Here is a 23,043-nt window from a genome sequence, read left to right as displayed (position 1 = left end):
AAGATGGGCCCAGGGGCTTGATCCAGCGGGGCTCCTCTTAACATGATGGAGGTATACTGGGAAGGCTAGAAACTGTGGGTGGGTGGGTGGGTGGGGAAAAGGGGAAAAAGAGAGAGAACCCGGCAAGGGTCAAGATCATGGGTGGCCAACCTTTGGGGCAAGTCTGCCACAAGTCCAGGCAAATCAAGGATGAGACAGAATATAATAATAATAATAATAATAATAATAATAATAATAATAATAATATAGTGGTACCTCGGGTTACATATGCTTCAGGTTACATATGCTTCAGGTTACAGATTCTGCTAACCCAGAAATAGTACCTCGGGTTAAGAACTTTGCTTCAGGATGAGAACAGAAATAGCGCGGCAGCAGCAGGAGGCCCTATTAGCTAAAGTGGTACCTCAGGTTAAGAACAGTTTCAGGTTAAGAAAGGACCTCCAGAACAAATTAAGTACTTAACCCGAGGTAAGTACTTAATTCGTTCCGAAGGTCCGTTCTTAACCTGAAACTGTTCTTAACCTGAAGCAACACTTTAGCTAATGGGGCCTGCTGCTGTCACAGCGCCGTCAGAGCACGATTTGTGTTCTCATCCTGAAGCAAAGTTCTTAACCTGAAGCACTATTTCTGGGTTAGCGGAGTCTGAAACCTGAGGCGTATGTAACCTAAAGCGTATGTAACCTGAGGTACCACTGTAATAATTTATACCCCACCCATGTGGCTGGGTTGCCCCAGCCACTCTGGGCAGTTCAGAAAAGAATATTAAAGTACAATAAACCATAAAACATTAAAAACTTTCCTATACAGGGCTGCCTTCAGATGTTTATTTCCTTGACAACTGATGGGAGGGTGTTCCACAGGGCAGGCACCACTACCGAGAAGGCCCTCTGCCTGGTTCCCTGTAACCTCACTTCTCGCACTGAGGGAACCACCAGAAGGCCCTTGGAGCCGAACCTCAGTGTCTGGGCTGAACGATGGGGGTGGAGACACTCCTTCAGATATACTGGACCGAGGCCGTTTAGGGCTTTAAAGGTCAGCACCTACACTTTGAATTGTGGTCGGAAACGTACTGGGAGCCAATGTAGGTCTTTTAGGACTGGTGTTATGTGGTCTCAGCAGCTGTTCCCAGTCACCAGTCTAGCTGCCGCATTCTGGATTAGTTGCAGTTTCCAGGTCACTTCTGCTGTGTGTACCACACTACATTACAAGTGTGCACACACAACCCTGGGTTATTAGGATGGGTTTGGCTCTAGTCTACTGAGCTGGAGGGAAGACAACAGGGGCGCGGACTTATAAAAAATATTGGGGGGCCCCGGGAAAGCTCATGAATAATAAATAAGCTCATGAATATGCAGATAAAGTGGCGCCGCCTCCTCGTGAGCGAATAGGGGAGAGCGTGCTGTGCCTATTAATCAGCTCCGAAGGAAATTGGGTGGAGCTTTTGCTCAGGAGGGAGGGCAGGAGGCATGCAGCCCGACCCTGTGCATTTTGGCCTGGGGGAGGGGCGGCGGCGGTGCTCTGCTGGAGGGGCGCCCGAGATTATTGGGGGGGCTGAGCCCCCCCAAACAAATTTTTGAGGGGGCTCGGGCCCCCTCAGGCTCCATGGAGTCGGCGCCTATGGAAGACAACAATGCAGTGCTGGAGAAAGAGGGACAAGTGTAGGTCTGACTCTGCCCCCCCAGAAGCCAGCTCACATCCTGTTTGCTAGGCATGCCACAAAGTCTGCTGCTTGTACCACCTCTGTGGTACCTCTGCAGTAGGTTGGCCATTCACGCAAACAGGCCTGCTCTTCTTACCATGATTCTTGCAGGTGGTCTGTGGGTGGGGCTTCCTCAGAGCCCGGGTGGTCCCAGCCGTACAGGGGAGGCAGATTGGCCTGTGGAGAGGAATCACCAGAGAGAAGTTAGCAGAGCACCAGCACCGGCCCTGGAGAAGGACCTAGAACGTTCCTACTTATCAGGATTGTTTGCAGTTTACTCGGGCAGTGTAAAAGCTTCCTATTGTTTGCCTTTGGTCACTGCCTCGGTCGTGGGACATACCCCGCTTCACAACCAAGGATTAATTTGCACCAGAGCTCAGACCTCAGAGAGATGATAGGACATCGGCAGGTAATGTCGGGGATCGGCCATAACGTGCAAATAGACAAAAGTGTTCCTGAGGTTGTGCAGAGTGCATTTCCCTCACTACAAAATAACAACAGCAAGGAAGTTTGCAGAAGCTTAACGACGAGAAAATTATTATGGCCCAAGTTGCGTGTCGAGACCCCGCAGCCACCCCCTCGTTGAAAATAACTCACACAAGGACACAGATATTAGGTTTATGTTATTGGGCAAATTTTGGCCACAACTTTATTGAAATTACAGAAAGTGAGCGGTATTGGCTTAGGCATTGATTGGACCTGACTATATCTGACTCCTGAGCACTGTGCAGGAAGTCCAGTAAGGGTAAGCCACCGGTAGAGGGCGCCCTGTCGATGCGAACCAACTCCAGCTCCCCCTGGTGTTCCCGTTGGGGTAGTGTCATGGCCCTAGCCCCTGACCCAGGCTTCGGACTAGATCAACACCCCCAGGTTCCTTTAACGGAATACCCTTAAGCATGGAGGGGCAGGTGATGGCCACACCTCCCCTCCCCCACACAAGGTCAAACAATGCCTAACCGCAACCCTAACAAAGTGGTGACGATTACTACGAGGTAGGCGAAAACCAAGTGGCCAGTGCCAATTTGCCAAGTGGAAAAATTCCTACCAGGCCCCTCGGACAACCATGGCGACCAACCAAAGTCCATAGCAAGGCCAGTGCCTAACCTGCAAAATAGGGAGGGGGGCGGGTGATTGAGGAAGCGAGCCAAAGAGGAAGTCCTCTGGCTCGCTCCTCCGTTTAAATGGCCCTGGCCACGCCCCCAGCCAGCGGATTGGCTGGCCGGGCTCTAACAACGTCCCCCGCCCCCAGTGGGGAGTGGGTGGTCACGCGGTCCACCGCAACTCCTCCCCACTGGGAAGTGGAGCGGATTTTGCAGACCAGAGCCCACAGCAGCAGATGTAAAGGTCTCTAACCCATGAAAGGTGTCAGAATCCAGCCCGACCACAACTTACTATCATTTACTTATTATTAAGGAGCAATAGCTTGCTTTTAAATATTTGGAAAACCACACATTTTCAAGATGCTACACCACAATCTCATATCCCTTGTGTTTTGTAAAACTGCAGCTGAACCTTGCTTATTTGCTGCTTATTGTTTCTTGCTTGGGCCTAGAACACAGATATTTCGCTCGGGCACGGGTGTGTGTCTCCCTTTTAATCGGAGTCCCAATGGAAAACCAACATTTTCTCTCCCTCCCCACCTCACCTTGCAGAAACAGAGGGTATGACTTTTTTGGCGAGTTTCACCAGGGCGACATCATAATCATAGAATTCAGGGATTCCACGATCTTTTAGCTTCCCAATCTGGTACAGTGGGTGCGATCGGACTGCAGCCACGTCAAAGCGCTGATTCTCACCTAAACGGAGAAGATGAGAATTAAATGCAGAGTTCCAGTAAATGCTGCTGCCTGCAGTGCTTGTCACCAGGTGATTGTTATGTACTGAGTTGAATAGGATCCAAAATGCAGCAGTCTGATTGGTCCTAGAACAATAGGATCCAAAATGCAGCAGTCTGATTGGTCCTAGAACAATAGGATTCAGAACAGTCTGATTTGGATTTGGATTTGATATCCCGCTTTATCACTCCCCTTCAGGAGTCTCAAAGCGGCTGACATTCTCCTTTCCCTTCCTCCCCCACAACAAACACTCTGTGAGGTGAGTGGGGCTGAGAGACTTCAGAGAAGTGTGACTGGCCCAAGGTCACCCAGCAGCTGCATGTGGAGGAGCGGAGACGCAAACCCGGTTCCCCAGATTACGAGTCTATCGCTCTTAACCACTACACCACACTGGCTCTGATTGGTCCTAGAACAATGCAGCAGTATGATTGGTCTGCAGGAGCTACCCAATCCGGCTCCAGATGGAAGTGAATCCACAACCTGATTGGCCTACAGGAGAATTCCGGAATTAGCCAATCACGTGCAGCCCATTGTGTAAATAATGCATATAAAGCAGATACTTTGAGGGGACATTCATTCCTCCTCACCACTATGAGCTGAATAAAGAGCATGAAATCCACTCTCGACTCCGAGTATATTTCAGTGATCAAAAACATGCCCTCTGCTTTCTGCTCACCTGGTTCCTGTTAAAAAGGCACAAGAGGAAACCACATCACGTTTTCCCTCACACACACCCCCCCTCTGGGAACTCTGGTCCTTCCCAGCTTGAGAGAATTTGGCTTACCTAACGTGACTGTGATGTCCCCAGCTTCCTCAACCACGGGGAAACAGTGGGCTGCTGTCAAGACATAATACTCGGAGACAAGGGCTCCTTTGCAGTGTTCAAATCCCCTTCCAGCACGCTTTGATTTGAAAGAGGAAAGCAGAACAGACAGGTAAGAGCAACACTATCATGTATGGTGGCAATGCAATAAAATCAAAACTTTCTGGGAAGATATTTAGAACTCGAAATGATCTTAAGAATCTCCTTTAACATTAAGCCAGAGGCATATTTACTGGGTATTATTGACATGGATTTTCCTAAAAAAATTAATGATATTTTTCTCTACGCAACGGTGGCAGCGAGGGTTCTCATAGCTACAATGTGGAAAAGTGGAAAAGTTCCCTCAAGACAAGAGTAGGTCCATAAAATGATCGATTATGCTGAATTAGATAGTTTATCCGAAATATTAAAGAACAAACCAAGGAAAGATTTCATTTCAAAATGGGAAGTATTTAAAATATATTTGAAAATTAATAATACTGACCTAGAAGCCGTAGCAGGATTTGAATAACTCAAGCAATATCGTTTGATTTAACATATTTTGAACGTGCTGTGAAATGACAGTAATAACATGTATGGGCAGTAAAGAATGGTAATTTGATTTATGGAGTAGATGGGAAGTTGGGTTTATAAAGAAGAGACCATTACAGCTGATTGATTATGAAACTTATATTAACTCTCTATGTAAGGCGCAACTGATGGTGCTTTCACTATGGTTCATTTTGTCCTTTTTTTGTTGTGTGTTGAGCAAATAAAATAATAGTAATAAAAAAGAGCAACACCCAGACAACCCATGGCACAATCCTATGCATGTTTATGTGGAAGCAACTCCCACTGGGTTCCATGGAGCTTATATTTCCTGGAAGGGTGCATAGGATTGCAACCATAGACAACTTCAAGTAGGCCGTCACAAGTCCAGCCAAGAAAAAGCAGTATTGAAGGCCGAAATTCAACAGGTGGACCTTATCGCTATGACAGAGAGTCAGGGATGAGGAAATTATAGCTATTGAATTTCTGTCAGCAGTTGAAGGAACAGAGGACCAGCCCCATGGAAAATATGTGGCAATCCTAAACTTGGCTTGTTGGATAGCGTGAGCTCTACATGCCCACCTGGGGTGAAAATGAATCCTGGTGCCCCCCCCCCACCACCACACTGTATCTTGCACAAGGCTAAGGCTTGGGTATTATGTTGTTTCCTCATGGTTAGGCCACAGATTCCTCACCCCTGTTCTGTCTGAAGTGGTACAGTCCAGAATTCTACCATCTTTTCCTATTACCTCATTCTGCATAATACTGTATGAATCCCCTACAACATTTCTCTGATGAAAATAGGGACGTCTCCTCCATCACTTGTCGGATAAAATAGGGACATCCTATTCTATAGGTGGCGCTGTGAGGGATGCGGGTGGTGCTGTGGTCTAAACCACTGAGCCTAGGGCTTGCCGATCGGAAGGTCGGTGGTTCGAATCCCTGTGACGGGGTGAGCTCCTGTTGCTCGGTCCCTGCTCCTGCCAACCTAGCAGTTTGAAAGCACGTCAAAGTGCAAATAGATAAATAGGTACCGCTCCGGCGGGAAGGTAAACGGCATTTCTGTGTGCTGCTCTGGTTTTGCCAGAAGCGCCTTAGTCATGCTGGCCACATGACCCAGAAAAACTGTCTGTGGACAAACGTCGGCTCCCTTGGCCAGTAAAGCGAGATGAGTGCCGCAACCCAAGAGTCGTTTGCGACTGGAGTTAACTGTCAGGGGTCCTTTACCTTTTTATTCTATATGCTCCAACATTTCTCCAATGAAAACAGGGACATCCTATTCCATTCTCTCCAAAATTTCTCTAACAAAAATAGGAATGGCCTAAGGAAAAGCAGGACATTCCAGGATCAAATCAGATATCAGGACGGTGTCTAAATCTGGGACTGTCCCCGGAAAATAGGGGCACTTGGAGGGTCTGCTGTATGTAGATTTGGACAAAGAGATGCTGTGCAGGAGATGGCTGAAAAGCAGGCCCTGTGGTTGCTAAGCAACCACACCATACTTCCACCCAGCAAGTTTCACAAGGACCCTCCTTAGCGATGGGGGCGCCAGGGGATGCTATAGCTGGCACTATGCTTGGGTCGAACATTCTCTGTCTACTCAGAGGCTCCAGAAGCCATGAACCCAAACCAGATATCCACCAGGCTGTCACTAAAGAACCACATCTCCATCAGATTGCTACTGCAGAAAACCCTTGTCTCCTTCTCATTTGTTCCGCTCTCACCCGGATGCTAATTGTGACGTGCCAGGGATTCTTCTCTTGGTCCTTCGCTTGCGTGTGCTCCTTGGCCAAGCCACACATGGACAGAACCTGACTCTCATCTGAAAAGAGAAAGCGGTGTCACCTTCAGCTCCCCAGGAAAGGAGAGAGGGGCCTCGTGGGTTGAGAAGGAGGCAAAAGGGTCAGGACTCCTGGGTTCCTCTGGGAAAGGAAGTGGTGGGGACGGATAGGAGGAGGCAGCTGAGAGCACCAGCTTCTTGGTTATACATTGAGCCAGTGTTGAGGGGCTGCTAAAGGGCACAAGAAGTACTGGATGAGGCCAAGGGCCTGACACGCTGCTTTCTACGACAGCCAGACAGGTGCTTCTCTGGAAGGCCAGGTTCCCTAGTTCCATGCAGCCATCATGGCTAATGTTTTTCATGTATGGCTCTAATCCACTCAAGCTACTGGCCATTATGGCACTTTCTGCTCACGCTGAGTAGCACTAAGACCTGTAGGAGTGGCCAGTGTCGTGTAGGTGCTCTCAAACATTTCCCAGTATCCTCTGCAACGAGAGAAAAGTTGATGTGGAAAATGGGGATTTGAGTTGGCCTTTGAGAAACTTATCTTTGCTGTGTCATAGATACCAAGGATGAGGAATGGAGAGGAGGCTGAGAGTCAGATATTTCTGGGAAAGGAAATGTTGAAGGACAAGTCGGGGGAGTGCCGAAATCCCTGAAATGGAGGTTTGCCTTACCAATCATTTCTTCAAAGGCATCCCGTACTTCATCGTAGTCTTTGAGCTTGAAGACGTGCCTTTCGCCCGGCTTCTGAGATGCCAAGGCGTTCATATTCTCTATAGCGACCATGGGCCCAATACCAAAGATATAAACGTCTAGGCACAAGTGGGGGGTGGAAGGCAAGGGTGAGTCAAGAATTTCTTAGGCTCCCACATGAAGAAAAGAAAAAACCAACAACAACCAGCATGCGACAGAGGGCAAAAGGCCTTCCTGTGCCACAGTTGTTCATGGAAGAAGTACCTCTGAAATAAGGCAGGCTCGTTGATTCTATGCCCTTTTCATAGTACGACTTCTGGTCCCCCTTGGCAAACATATAAATTCATCCCGTAGCAGACTGTGACCCTGAACTACAGATGCAAAATATTTGTTCCTCCTGTGCATGTGAAAACCAGCATATGCAGCCAAGGACACATGGTAACAAGTCAAAGAGATAACGTCTCGCCAAAGATTGTCGCTCCATGGATTCATAGAGCAGTGCTCTTCAGCCTTGTCCTCTTTGTGACGCTGTACATCGTGAATTGATTTATGCCAACTGTTATGCTGTGTGTGTGTGTGTGTGTGTGTGTACATGCACACACAGTTTCATTGTATTGCATACAGTGGTGCCTCGCAAGACGAAAAGAATCTGTTCTGTGATTCTCTTCGTCTAGCGGTTTTTTTCGTCTTGCGAAGCAAGCCCATTGAAGGATTAGCGGATTAGCGCTATTAGCGGCTTTTAGAGGCTTTTAGCGGCTTATCTGCTGATCGGATCAGCTGATAAGCGGCTTAGTGGCTTAGAAAAAGGGGGGGGGGAAGGAAAAAAAACCAGCAGGAACTCGCAAGACATTGTCGTCTTGCGAAGCAAGCCCATAGGAGATTCGTTTTGCGAAGCACCTCCAAAACGGAAAACCCTTTCATCTAGCGAGTTTTCCGTCTTGCGAGGCATTCGTCTTGCGGGGCACCACTGTAGTTATATTGTTTTATATGGTATGCAGGGTAAATGCAGCCTGCAATCCACGTTTGGTGCCTAAACATTTGCTTGATCAAAAAAAAAAAAAATCACCTTAAATGATAGTAGTGGGAATGACCAAAGCTAATGTACAGGCAAGATATATCATAGCATGAATGAAATATCCTGGAATTGTAGATTTGGAAGGTAAGATGAGTCAAGATGAAAAGTAGCCGTGAGTGGCTCAGACGGTAGAGCATGAGACTCTTATTAATCTCTGGGTCGTGGGTTTCAGCCCCACTTTGGGCAAAAGATTCCTGCGTTGCAGGGGGTTGGACAAGGTTGGACAAAGCCACTTCTGAGCTGGAGAGGAGGTGGGGTGGCGGGCTTCATGCCCCCTCCAGGTGCGCGGGGGGCTGGCTCTCAGCCTCCGCGCGACTGAGGGTATCCCTGGCCGTGTCATCACCTGGCCAGCCAATCGGCTGGCCTGGGGGCGTGGCCTGCACTATTTAGTGCTCCGCGGCCAGGGATCTCCCTCTTTTGGCTGCTTCAGCTGCTCCGGTTTCCCATCCTCCCGCCCTTTAGGTTTTTCTTTCCGACATTGCTATGGACCTCGGTTGGTCGCTGTTAAGGGGCCTGGTAGGAATTTTTTCCACTTGGCAAATTGGCTAGGTTTTTCGCCTAGGTAAAGGTAAAGGGACCCCTGACTATTAGGTCCAGGCGCTCATCTCGTTTTATTGGCCGAGGGAACCGGTGTACAGCTTCCGGGTCATGTGGCCAGCATGACTAAGCAGCTTCTAGCGAACCAGAGCAGCACACGGAAACGCTGTTTACCTTCCCGCCGGAGTGGTACCTATTTATCTACTTGCACTTTGACGTGCTTTCGAACTGCTAGGTTGGCAGGAGCAGGGACCGAGCAACAGGAGCTCACCCCGTCGCGGGGATTTGAATTGCCGACCTTCTGATCGGCAAGTCCTAGGCTCTGTGGTTTAACCCACAGCGCCACCCGCGTCCCTTGATGGTTTTTTGCCTACCTCGTAGCAAATCATCACAACTTCTTCGGCATTGGCAGTTAGGCATTGGTAAGGGTATTGTTATGTAGATGAGAGAGGGGAGGAAGCGCCATCACCTCCCCCACATATTGAAGGGTAGTCCGATAAAGGATTCCGGGGGGCATGGCCCTGTCCGAAGTCTGTGGAGGTGAGGGCCTAAGGCACGCCCCCGAGTGGTGACCCCAGGGGAGCTCCTAGTTGATGTGCATCAGCAGGACTCCCTCTACTGCTGGTTAACCCTTCCCGGACTTCAAGCAGGCAGGCTGAAGCCGTATAGTCGGTTAGGACCAATGCCTAAGCCAATACCACTCATTACCTGTAACCAATAAAATTGTGGCCATTTTTTGCCCATTAACCTAAATAATTGTGTCATGTGTCTTTATTTCCACTGGGGGGAGGCAGGAACTCGCCACGCAACTCTGGAATTCTATGATACCATTCTCTAATGGTGATCTAGGTCATTGCTGCCCTTTACTATTCCTGCCCCCACCCCACAAAGCCCAGCGTGCATCACTGTTACGGGACGTGTCTTACCCAAGAAGTCATTACGAGCGGGCTGGCCGGGAATATTGAGGAACTCCTTGATTCTTCCAATGACAGGAACAGGGGTCCCTCCCATGTTGTAGTCTCCTGGGACGAGGAGAAAGGGAGAGAATTTGGTGAGCGTAGAAGAGATGGTACTGGAATGCCCTCCAGCTTTTGGAGGGAAAGACTACAAGGCCATAATTAAGGGAGCCCCATTGGAGCAAACAAAACTCCACTTTTAACAGTCTTGTGTTTCTGGCAGGCTCCTTGGAAGCCCACAATTCGTTCCGGAGGTCTGTACTTAACCTGAAACTGTTCTTAACCTGAAGCAACACTTTAGCTAATGGGGCCTCCTGCTGCTGCCGCACCGCCGGAGCACAATTTCTGTTCTCATCCTGAAGCAAAGTTCTTAACCTGAAGCACTATTTCGGGGTTAGCGGAGTCTGTAACCTGACGCGTATGTAACCTGAAGCGTATGTAACCTGAGGTACCACTGTACTCAGAGGAAGAGGGTCCCTGTTAAGATGGAAGTTCTGCTAAATGCCATTGTTTGGAACCGTTTTGAAGGGAGTCTTGGCCAACAGTCTCTCCAGAGAGGAAAGATGCTTTGCACATTATCGGGGACACCTTACCCTTAAAAGGTAAAGGTAAAGGGACCCCTGACCATTAGGTCCAGTCGTGACCGACTCTGGGGTTGTGGCGCTCATCTCGCTTTATTGGCTGAGGGAGCCGGCGTACAGCTTCCTTGTCATGTGGTCAGCATGACTAAGCCGCTTCTGGCAAACCAGAGCAGCGCACGGAAACACCGTTTACCTTCCCTCCGGAGCGGTACCTATTTATCTACTTGCACTTTGACATGCTTTCGAACTGCTAGGTTGGCAGGAGCAGGGACTGAGCAACGGGAGCTCACCCCGTGGCAGGGATTCAAACCACCGACCTTCTGATTGGCAAGCCCTAGGCTCTGTGGTTTAACCCACAGCGCCACCTGCGTCCCTTACCTTACCCTTTAAAAACAGGCCAAAAACATTGGTCCCTGGATAGAGAGATTTTCTCAAAGACAGGATTTGGGGTAAGCCCCCCCCCCCCACCCCGTCCCCTTGCCATCCACTCATGTTGCAGTCACCTAGGAATAGAATAGCACACATGCTCTGAGGCACTTTTTATGGACCCATTATGGGTAAAAAGAAGAAGGAAAAGCAGCAAGCCTTTTAAGTAGAGGTATTTCCCAGCTTGCACCTGTACCGGAACTGTTTTTAAAAGACATTTTATCATGTATGTGCTTGCTGGGAACTGGGCTTCTTTGGGAGGAAGGATGGGACAGAAATTCAAAATAAACAAAGCAATTTCTGAAATCGTTGTTCTAATAATTCTTTTTAAAAGGAGGAGGAAAGGTGGAGATGCAGGTAACATTCCCCCTTCCTTACTGTCTCACCGTCAGTCAAGAGGAGGATAACATGGCGGGTGGTGGTGGCAATAGGAGCAGGATCCAACCCCTCCCTCAGTTGGTCCTCTTGCTGGTTGATCATCATCTTATAGACAGCATCCAGACCTTTGAAAATGTTGGTTCCAGGCTTTAGTTTGTGTTCTGCAGGAAGAAGAAGAATGATTCAGCTCAGGGCAAACAACCCACTAGGTGGGCAGCTCAGGAAAGCCTCAGTAGTCCTCAGGGGCTTCCTTGTAGGGGGGAAAAAAACAGGCCTCTACAATTAGCGGTGGGCAAATGTGCCAATTTGGGTTTCTCATTTTTCCAGGCCTTCAGTTCAGTTTTCCACATTTCTGCATCACTTCATGGAAAATCCCCTGAAAATCCATACTTTCTCTTTGCAAAGCCGTGTTCCCCAGTATAATGCATTGCCATACAGTGGTGCCTCGCAAGACGAAAAGAATCCGTTCTGTGATTCTGTCTAGCGGTTTTTTCGTCTTGCGAAGCAAGCCCATTGAAGGATTATCTGATTAGCGCTATTAGCGGCTTATCAGCTTATCGGATCAGCTGATAAGCAGCTTAGCGGCTTACAAAAAGGGGGGGAGGAAAAAAACCCCACAGGAACTCGGAAGACCTTTTCGTCTTGCGAAGCAAGCCCATAGGAGATTCATTTTGCGAAGCACCTCCAAAACAGAAAACTCTTTCATCTAGTGAGTTTTCCGTCTTGCGAGGCATTCGTCTTGCGGGGCAACACTGTACATTGTTTTCATGCAGAAAGATGCATTTATACACAAAACTGGCACTAGCAAATGACCTATTGTACACGCTACTTAGCCTGAGAACAGCATTGCAAAATTCAGAGATTATTTATAGAATTGTAGAGTTGGAAAGGACCACAAGGGTCATCTACTCCATGCAATGCAGGAATCCTTGTCCAATGTAGGACTCAAAACCACAACTCTTATGCATAAGAGTCTTATGCTCTAGGGCAGGGGTCTGTAACCCGCGGCTCCGGAGCCGCATGTGGCTCTTTTACACCTTTGCCGCGGCTCCAGGGCGGATACTAGTGAGGGGAGGAGGCGCATTGTGCGCCCCGACACTCCCCACTGTGGCGGGCGCTGTACTGGCTGTTACGTCGCATGGGGGCGGTGCGTGCGTTAGTCACGCACCGTCCCGACGTCACCTTCCTGCCCGCTACATTTTAAGGGGCATGTACGCTGGTCACTGCATTGAAAGGGGGCATGTGCGCTGGTCACTGTTTTGAAGGGGAGTGAAGAACACACACACACAAAAAGGTAACTTGTTAATTTAACGTTTATGTCTATCAGGAGGAGTAATTCTGAGGGGTCAAACAAAGAAATAACAAAAAAGTGACAAAACAGTTATTTTTATAATGACGAGTTTTGCGGCTCCCAGTTTTTTTCCCTTCGGAAACGGGTGCAAGTGGCTCTTTTTGTCTTAAAGGTTGCAGACCCCTGCTCTAGGGACACGGGTGGCGCTGTGGGTTAAACCACAGAGACTAGGACTTGCCAATCAGAAGGTCGGCGGTTCGAATCCCTGCAACGGGGTGAGCTCCCGTTGCTCGGTCCCTGCTCCTGCCAACCTAGCAGTTCGAAAGCACGTCAAAGTGCAAGTAGATAAATAGGTACCGCTCCGGCGGGAAGGTAGACGGCGTTTCTGGTTTGCCAGAAGCAGCTTGTTCCTGCTGGCCACATGACCCGGAAGCTGTACGCCGGCTCCCTCGGCCAGTAAAGCGAGATGAGTGCCGCAACCCCAGAGTCGGCCACGACTGGACCTAATGGTCAGGGGTCCCTTTACCTTATCCTCTACCAACTGAGCTATCCTAGAGAAGTATGAATTTCAAAGGGCGGCCCTGCCTTGGTTTGTGTGTGTTTCTGGGAAGCGCAAACCAAACAGGTTTGCCTTTAAATGTGAACTGAGCCAAATTTCAGTCAATCAGGCTGCTTCTGTTTTGATAGAAAAGCAGTTGTGGGATGCTGAAGCAGTCTGGAGCCATTTGCCAAATATTCTCCCTCCAGACTGCTGTTTGTCCCCCAAAGGTACAGTAAACATACACCCCACCCCACCCAATTCTCTTGAATTGGCCGGTGTGGTATAGTGGTTAAGAGCGGTGGGCTCGTAATCTGGGGAACCGGGTTCGCTTCCCCGCTCCTCCACATGCAGCTGCTGGGTGACCTTGGGCCAGTCACACTTCTCTGAAGTCTCTCAGCCCCACTCACCTCACAGAGTGTTTGTTGTGGGGGAGGAAGGGAAAGGAGTATGTTAGCCGCTTTGAGACTCCTTCGGGTAGTCTCAGCGGGATGAACGCCCTTCCAGCAGATGTCAAAGCGATAAACAACTACCTGACATTCAGAAGACATCTTAAGGCAGCCCTGTTCAGGGAAGTTTTTAACGTGTGATATTTTAGCATATCTTTGGTTTCTATGGAAGCCGCCCAGAGTGGCTGGGGAGGCCCAGCCTGATGGGCGGGGTATAAATAATAAATTATTATTAATTATTATTAATTATTATTATTAATTATTATTATTATTATTATTATTATTATTATTATTATTATTATTATTATTATTTCAAATCCAAACTCTTCTGCTTGCCCAGCTCCCTAACCACCACCCTAGCAGAGGTCAGGAATGCAGCTTACCATTATATTTCAGGGCCTCCAGCTGCTCAATCACCCAGGAGGCATCATTGCTCTTTGGGTTGGTCGTACTCAAAACCTCTTTGCTTTGGGTGGCAAAGGTGATGATGCCGTAGCGAGGGAAAGTGTCATAGCTGGATATCTATATTGAGAGGACAGAGTGTCAAGAGAAAGGAGGAACCTTCATGGCAATAGTTATTAGTCAATATTATTATTATTATTATTATTATTATTTTTCAAGCTGTACACTTCAGGTCAATAAACACACAAGACGTAACCAGCTATGCTTTTGAATAAATAAGGTATACTGTTCGTTGTATCAAATTGTAGATTTCAACAGACATAGCTCATAAAGTTCAAGGAAAAAAGCAGAAGACCCAGTGGATCAGTTCATTCACTAATCAGTTCATGCATAAGGTCCATATATGTTTAAGTGTGTAGTCTACCTGTCTGTTCATAAAGTCCAACAATCCACGTGAAAGGTTGTTACAGTTCCACAGAATCCTTTCACAGGGTCTAAGACAAGGATTTCCAGAATATTAGCCTTGTTTCGCCGTCTTGGGCTTCATCAGTAGTAAAGGTAAAGGTAAAGGGACCCCTGACCATTAGGTCCAGTCGTGACCGACTCTGGGGTTGCGGCACTCATCTTGCTTTATTGGCCGAGGGAGCCGGCGTTTGTCCACAGACAGCTTCCAGGTCATGTGGCCAGCTGACAAAGCCGCTTCTGGCGAATCAGAGCAGCGCACGGAAACGCCATTTACCTTTCCACTGGAGCGGTACCTATTTATCTACTTGCACTTTGACGTGCTTTCGAACTGCTAGGTTGGCAGGAGCAGGGACCGAGCACCGGGAGCTCACCCCATCGTGGGGATTCGAACCGCCGACCTTCTGATCGGCAAGTCCTAGGCTCTGTGGTTTAACCCACAGCGCCACCCGCGTCCCTCTCATTAGTAGTACAAACTCATATATGATATCACAGGACAGTGGATCTTATAGCATAGTAGTAGCTGCTGAAATCTACAATTTGATACCATGAACAGTACTTTATTCAAAAGTACAGCCGGTTACGTCTTGTGTGTTTATTGAATATGTTTCACGTAACATATTGTTGTTGTTTTGCACACTTCAGCTTTCATGGTGAGTTCCATCTCTGAGGACAACCAGAAACCATTTTAGGAGAGGGAGGGATGAACTCAGTTAACCATCTTCTACCTCAGTGTAGAAATTACAGGATTAGGGGTTGTTACTTTGGGTTGCGTTCCTTCCAAACCTGGAAATTACTAGGTTCTCACTCTTTTCACCTCCTCAAACTGTTGGGTTCCGCTTGCAAGGTGCCAGGATTCTGATATCTTCTCCTGGAAATCCCAATAATCAGATTCCAGTGTCTACCTTCCTGCCCCATCTATGTTACCACAGCAAGTCTAGCAGACTAAAATTTGTGCATCGAGAGCATCATCTAGCTTGCATTAGCAGCATGTCTGAGGGCTTACTTGGTCAGCTGATGTCAATGGCCAATCCCTGCCCACCTGGCCCTATAAAGCCCTAGCCTCAGAAGCTACTCCCCTCAGTACAAGAGCATTGTCTCTTGAGAAAGCATCTGCCTCTCTCTCCCTCGGCCTTTCCTGGAAAAAACACTGGAGCTGCAGCATGGCTCCCAGCTCAACTGATCCTGCAAATAAATGAATCTCTCTAAAATAGATTTTCACTGCCTGCATCTTCTGCATTATAATTTTTTAAGGAAACCAAGTTCTTTCTTTTTAAGTTGTTTGGAACTCTTGTTCTTCTTTACTTTTACTACTAACGGATGTAGGCTTGTTTGCTATAACTACCAAACTCTGTGAGTAAAATCTTCACTTATTTGCAAAGCTAAGCTCTGTGATTTATTCTAGCCTAAGTATTTTCATGGGAAATGTCTGTTTAAAGGTGGATGAGAGCAGATGTAAATCTAACCAAGTTTTAAGGTGCTTGGAGCAATTGCCATTGTGCTAATGCTGCTACAAAACAGTAACAATCTCTCTTCCAAACCTCTCTCCAACTGACTATATATCCTCTTCTGGGCCCTCTGTCCTGGAACTCACCCCCCTGTTACGAACCACTCGCCTACTCTGACTTTTGGCCTACTTGGACTAACTGTCAGCTCCTTCTCCAAGACTCAGAACCCAGATGCCTGGAGCCTGCTTCCCTTCCTCCTTCCCATTCAGCTTTGCTCCCCACCAAGGTTTCCACCCAGATCTGACAACTTTTTGTTCCACTGATGATCCTAGTCAATAGAGTAGGGGCTTTACAGCAGACCTCTGTTTCTACACTGATCTCACGCTGCTCTTCTTGGGGAAAGGGAGAACACATAAAGTTTCTCAGCCTACCACACCTTCTCGATGAACTTGATGATTGCATCCCGAGCTTTGTGAAATGTTGGCTGACCAATACTCCGGGAGGCGTCAAGGACAATGTAGATATTCATTGAGCCATCAACCTCAATCTTGATTTTACGCTTCCCTGTAGCAGCTGTGGGGAGGAAAGAGCCACAAGAGGGGAGGTATCAGCAAAGGTTAGCAACCCGCCCCCCCAAAAAAATTAGTGGGAAGGAACCAACCAAACAGCCCACTGAGGACTGAACATGATCAGTGGTCATGGGATGCCAAATGTTTGATGCAAGGTGTGTGTGTGTGTGAAAACTGGAAAGGCAGGGAGGGAGAATAGAAACAAGTAACTGAAATCCTGAACAACAGCACTCCAGACTACATTTTGTTGCAGGTCGTCCCCCTTGTTTCCTCTGAGCTGTCTTGGTCCTACTCAGAGGGAATCCACTGAGGATAATAGACACTGCTAACTTAGGTTCATGGATTTCAATGGGCCTAGTCTTTTTTTGGGGGGGGGAGGACGCGGGTGGCGCTGTGGGTTAAACCACAGAGCCTAGAACTTAGTGATTAGAAGGTTGGCGGTTCGAATCCCCACAACGGGGTAAGCTCCCGTTGCTCGGTCCCTCCTCCTGCCAACCTAGCAGTTCGAAAGCACGTCAAAGTGCAGGTAGATAAATAGGTACCGCTCCGGCGGGAAGGTAAACGGCATTTCCGTGCGCTGCTCTGGTTCACCAGAAGCAGCTTAGTCATGCTGGCCACATGACCTGGAAGCTGTACGCTGGCTCCCTCAGCCAATAAAGTGAGATGAGCGCCACAACCCCAGAGTCGGCCACGACTGGACCTAATAGTCAGGGGTCCCTTTACCTTTACTTACTCTTTTTTAAAAATGTATTTTTATTAAAGATTTTCTTGATTTACAAAGGTATGTGCAATATCTCTCTCTCGTATTTCCCCCCCCCCCATGTAACTTTTTTTTTTTTTTTACAAATCGGTTTCATTTGTTGAGACATTAGGAAGAATAGGGGGAAAGAGGTGGAGGGGGGGAAAGATGAGTGGGGGTGGGTCAGGTGGTGATGTTTCTATTTTACTTAATATATGTGGCATAGCTGTCAACGTTTCTGTTATGTACTGAGTTGAATAGGATCCAAACTGCAGCAGTCTGATTGGTCCTAGAACAATGCAGCAGTATGATTGGTTGGCAGGAACCACCCAATCATGCTCCAGATATAAGTGAATCCACAACCTGATTGGCTTACAGTAGAATTCCAGAATTAGCCAATCATGTGCAGCCCATTGTGTAAATAATGTATATAAAGCAGATACTTTGAGGGGACTTTCATTCATTCCTCCTCACCACTATGAGCTGAATAAAGAGCATGAAATCACTTTGCGACTCTGAGGATATTTCAGTTTCCCTTTTTTTTAAAGGGAAATTCCCTTATTCCGAATAGGATTCCTCACAAGAAAAGGGAAAAGTTGACAGCTATGATATGTGGGTTTTTGTGTCAGCGTTGCTTGTGCAGGTTCTCTGCTGTTCACTTGTGTTCCTTTGGTGGTGAGAGAGGCAATGGGCCTACTCTTGAGTAGAACTTAAATGGATAGTAAGCCTTCAGACATTAGGGTTGCTGCTTACGTGGGTCAGGCAACACCATCCACACCCACGAATAACTCCCAAGGTTTGCAAAGGTACAGGGAAATATTAAAGAGGGGGGGAAAGAATTTGCCATGTTACAGCACTGTTTTTGTTCCGCTGCAACTCCTCTTCCTGTCCACCGTGAAGAAATGAGGTAACTTACGTAATTAATTACACAATTGTGTCAATTAAGTAAGTTACACTGTGATTATATTATTCCATCCCATTCGTTTCAGTGCAAAGGAAACACAATACAAGTGGATAAAACCCCCAAATAAATAATGTATCATTTCCGCTGATTGACTGTATGGGACTGGCAGAAATGACTGGCAGAATCCGTGACCAGGGAGAAGAGTCGGCAGAAGAAGACTGGAAAAAATTTAAGGACTATTTGCAAAAATATTGTAAAATTAAGGAATGTTGAATGATGTTGGATTGAAATTAAGTGGTTTAAAGCTGTAATTATGATAAAACGAGTTTCTTTTTGTAAGCAAGAATTTAAAATTATAACAATTTAAGATGTTGGAGAGAAAATAAGGTGTTTCTTTTCTCTATTTTTTTCTTTTTATTTTTTTAAGCTGTAATGCTTTGAGATAAGGATTTGCTGTATAAACAATTCAAACTGGGAATACAAGAAGGGGAGGTATGAGGAGGTCGAGGAAATAGGTTATAAGAAAATAAGCTGTGAAATGTATGTGTTTTTAATATTTTTATGTTTGTTTTTTCTTTATGTTTTGCAAAAAATTGGAAACTTTAATAAATATCTTAAAAAAAAATAAAAATAATAATGTATCATTTCCAAACTGAAAGCAGCAGCAGCAGCAGCAACAACAAGATCATGTTGGCTGAATTGAGCTCCATTCAGGGCATAGGATAAGTAAGTAAACATTGAAAAATTCTGCTCCCATTTCCCCTTTTTGGTTGAATTCTACAACACTCTCTAGGTGGGATCTTCTGCCTCACAGGACACTCGAGGTGGGAACATGAGCTGTGCAGGATGCACGTTTGCAACCCACAGTGTTCGCAACCCGTGTCCGTGCGCATGAGGGTTGTGATTCAGAACTTCTGCGCATGCGCAAAGTGCAACCGCTGAAACCTGGAAGCAACCCATTCTGGTACTTCTGGGTTTTGGTCCTCCGCAACCCGAAAAAACGCAACCTGAAGCGGCTGTAACCCGAGGTATGACTGTATTGCTGTTTGCCTTCGCTCAGCTCACACCCTGCTTATACATTTGTCAAAAAGAAACCATTGCAGACACACCTAATCAAACTATAGAGGAAAGAGTACCGTCTCAAAAATAAGCAATGTTCCTAGTGCTGTTTGCTCCAGAGGAAATTTGGTAGCACTTTCCTGGGTTATCTTACCACTCAGGAAAATGGGGAGCATCTCACAATGTGGTTGTCCCACAGCTGCAAATTGGACCAGGGGTATCCTTGCCCAAAACCCCACTTTGCTCTCAGAAACTTACACATATTTCTGTTGGAATCTGCAGACTCGACCACTTCAGTGAGGGATGAGATGAACTGGGAGGAGACCTCTTCTGGAGTGTCAAAGGTGAAAGGGTCTGGGGAGGAAAAGGGGGAGACAGGGAATTAGCAATCTGGAGTGTTAAGAACTTGTTCGCGCAAGGAGATTCTGAAGCCAGCTTGAGCAAACTTGATGAAAAGGATGAAGGTCAAAGGATGGGGGCCTCTGATCTCGCCAGATATGGTTGGCGTCCCCCCACCCCATCCCATGAATCAGACAACTGATAGGTAAAGGTAAAGGTAAAGGTAAAGGGACCCCTGACCATTAGGTCCAGTCGTGACCGACTCTGGGGTTGTGGCGCTCATCTCGCTTTATTGGCCAAGGGAGCCGGCGTACAGCTTCCGGGTCATATGGCCAGCATGACTAAGCCGCTTCTGGTGAACCAGAGCAGCACACAGAAACGCCGTTTACCTTCCCGCTGGAGCGGTACCTATTTATCTACTTGCACTTTGACATGCTTTCATACTGCTAGGCTGGCAGGAGCAGGGACCGAGCAACGGGAGCTCATCCCGTTGCAAGGATTCAAACCGCTGACCTTCTGATCCGCAAGTCCTAGGCTCTGTGGTTTAACCCACAGCGCCACCCGCGTCCCCAGACAACTGATAGTTACCCCAAAACACCATTCCCTTGCATTTGCAAAATGGAACTAGAAACACAGTTTGAAATGGGATTCCAGTTCTGATGTGGATGCAAACTGCAGTTTGTTGGATTTGGGTTTCATGGTAAACTACAGTTTGCTCAAAACCAGGAAGGGAGGAAGGAAATTAGACTTGCATGAGGGTAGGAGGGAAGCCAGAGCACATGAGCCTGAAGCACATTCATGACTGGCCATTACATGCGAACCACGTCAACCTTCAATGCATGAACAAATCTGAAGTGAAAGCTGGTTATTCCCCAGTATAATTTATTTTTGGTAAACTTGGGTTGCCATATTTCAGGAAGTAGAAACTTTTGTTTTGGGTCAGTTGTTGAGGTGTTTTGTTTTGTTTTTGCAAAATCTCCCCCCAAAATACCAGTTTTTGATTATTATTATTTTTTGAATAATTCGGCAAAAAACCACACTTCCACAATAGGTTGCCATACGTCCAGGTTTTCCAGACATTTAAATCAGCTGACGGAAATTCCGCCTGGATGTGACTTTTGGCAACCAAATCCCAGCATTGTCCTGGAAATACCAGATGTATGGCATCCTTAACATGGTTCCAGTAGTAGATAGGTAGCCGTGTTGGTCTGCCATAGTCAAAATAAAAAAATTTCTTCCAGTAGCACCTTAAAGACCAACTAAGTTAGTTCTTGGTATGAGCTTTCGGAAGTGTGCATGCACACGAAAGCTCATACCAAGAACTAACTTAGTTGGTCTTTAAGGTGCTACTGGAAGGAATTTTTTTATTTATCCTTAACATGGTCACAGTTCTTGGTCCACTCCTCCAGGATTTAACCTCCAATTCCAGACCACATATGTTTCCCCCAGCTCACTTCTACATTCCGGTGCCGATCCACTCCAGGCTCCTGATTCTTGGCAAACCCGCTCTTTGGATCCCACAAAAGAGAGTCCTCTGTCACAACTGTAGTGGACTCGATCTTCAATTCGATATTGGGTGCCATCTTTTTGGGCACCGATGGGGATGCCAGGGTTGGGGCAGTGGCCCGCTAGGTAGGAGAACAGAATCACAGTTATGTAGCTGTTGCTATAAAGCAGCCATGAAATTAAAAGACGCCTGCTTCTTGGGAGAAAAGCAATAACAAACCTAGACAGTATCTTAAAAAGCAGAGTTTGCCAACAAAGGTCCATATAGTTAAAGCTATGGTTTTCCCAGTAGTGATGTATGGAAGTGAGAGCTGGACCATAAAGAAGGCTGATCGCTGAAGAATTGATGCTTTTGAATTATGGTGCTGGAGGAGACTCTTGAGAGTCCCATGGACTGCAAGAAGAACAAACTTATCCATTCTTAAGGAAATCAGCCCTGAGTGCTCACTGGAAGGACAGATCCTGAAGCTGAGGCTCCAATACTTTAGCCACCTCATGAGAAGAGAAGACTCCCTGGAAAAGACCCTGATGTTGGGAAAGATGGAGGGCACAAGGAGAAGGGGACGACAGAGGACGAGATGGGTGGACAGTGTTCTCGAAGCTACCAGCATGAGTTTGACCAAGCTGCGGGAGGCAGTGGAAGACAGGAGTGCCTGGCGTGCTCTGGTCCATGGGGTCACGAAGAGTCGGACATGACTAAACGACTAAACAACAACATGTTTTTGTGTCTCGGAACTGCTGTATGCATGCAACAGCTATCTGCCAATGCCCAAAACTCTCCCAAAGATGTAGACTCCCCCTTCCCTAGTTATTCACAGTGCCTGTTATTTCAGGAATCCTCATATTCAGCATGCAGCAAAGTAAGCCAGGGCCGCCAGGCCACTGTTCAGTATTATAAAAGCTAAAGGCAGCTGAACGCTTTTAAACAGATTTGCAGTCGACCTCTTGTGAAAAATAGTGTGACCTGCAGCAAAGTTGCATTCTTTGCAAGGATCTCAATCTAGAGATTCACGTTCTTGCAAGGGCTTACCTTACCAATTGCGGTTTGTGCAAGTTGCATTGGTTTCCTATAGTGACTCAGGTCTTGACTGACCACACAGAAGGTGCCAGATGGATAGAATCGAAAGATGGAAGTGAAGAAAAATGAAACCCCTCTCTCCCCAAAAGGAGAAACTGGCAGAGCCTGCCAGTAAATGCACGCTAAACTCACCTCCATCATCGCATATGGTTGTCTCTCCACTCCATTTCCCATTGGGGAGGCAGGTGCGATTACGTGACCCTCGCAGCGTGTAACCCTGGTAGCACTCAAACCTCAGTTCCTGGCCTACGTTGTAGGACCCCTGGCGGGGCTCATATTGGCCATTTTCGAAATCCAGAGGCCTGGAGCAGGTGATGTCTGGAAGGAATAGCAAATGTCAGTAAGTAGGATCTAGTAATTGGTCTGCATCCTCTGACCAATCAAACATCTCCTCCCCACCCCCCATACAATCCTCAGATTCTGCCATATGAAGCCAATCCTGTCCTGGTCCTCTGAGGCTGTTCCAGCCCCAAATGCTATTTGAAAAGTTGGAGAAGGCTCAAGTTGCAATTCTCACAGCAACATCTGTTGCGCTATATCGAAGTCAAAGGCCATTGGGACACCAGTAAAAACTAAGGGTGCCTCCAGACCTCAGGAGGGACATACCAGAACTTGAGGTCTGCACAATTCAAAGTGGATCAAAAGGCTCTGTTGTTGTAGCACAATAAATCCACTTATTAAAAGAAGTGGGCTCTTTGCAGTTTGGTAAGTGACAGTGAAATGTATTAAAGATTGTGAGATAAACCAGCGATAAACGGGAAGATGTGTAAGCCAATCAGAATGAAACCTCAATAAAGACTGGATATACTCTAACCACTGTGTAAGCTTTGTGCAAGCAAGCCAAGAGGAATGCTTAATAAATAAGTTGTTTGGAAGAGCCGCCAGATCTTTTCAGATGTGCTAACTTTTCTAGCAGCCTACAGTCCTAAGTCTTTAACTGCAGCT

At 47.1% G+C, this 23,043-nt stretch overlaps 1 protein-coding gene across 1 annotated transcript in view; it reads right to left on the bottom strand.

The window, feature by feature from the left end:
• CFB (complement factor B) overlaps window positions 1–23,043 on the bottom strand; it is a 37,257-nt gene that overhangs the window by 8,209 nt on the left and 6,005 nt on the right. Inside the window, exons 3-14 of the mRNA XM_083491718.1 lie at window positions 22,231–22,416; window positions 20,969–21,142; window positions 19,434–19,529; window positions 16,341–16,477; window positions 13,976–14,114; window positions 11,323–11,475; window positions 9,900–9,995; window positions 7,343–7,480; window positions 6,610–6,707; window positions 4,319–4,436; window positions 3,345–3,495; window positions 1,797–1,876 (exon numbers count right to left, since the gene is read on the bottom strand). Of these exons, the coding sequence (XP_083347844.1) occupies window positions 1,797–1,876; window positions 3,345–3,495; window positions 4,319–4,436; window positions 6,610–6,707; window positions 7,343–7,480; window positions 9,900–9,995; window positions 11,323–11,475; window positions 13,976–14,114; window positions 16,341–16,477; window positions 19,434–19,529; window positions 20,969–21,142; window positions 22,231–22,416 (1,566 nt within the window). The remainder of the gene's footprint in view (window positions 1–1,796; window positions 1,877–3,344; window positions 3,496–4,318; window positions 4,437–6,609; window positions 6,708–7,342; window positions 7,481–9,899; window positions 9,996–11,322; window positions 11,476–13,975; window positions 14,115–16,340; window positions 16,478–19,433; window positions 19,530–20,968; window positions 21,143–22,230; window positions 22,417–23,043) is intronic.

The sequence above is a fragment of the Podarcis liolepis genome (assembly GCF_965112155.1).
Source record: "Podarcis liolepis genome assembly, chromosome: 2".
In the NCBI taxonomy this organism is placed as follows: Eukaryota; Metazoa; Chordata; class Lepidosauria; order Squamata; family Lacertidae; genus Podarcis; species Podarcis liolepis.
Note: the sequence above shows the minus strand (reverse complement) of the source record. Positions and strands in the feature narration are given on the sequence as shown.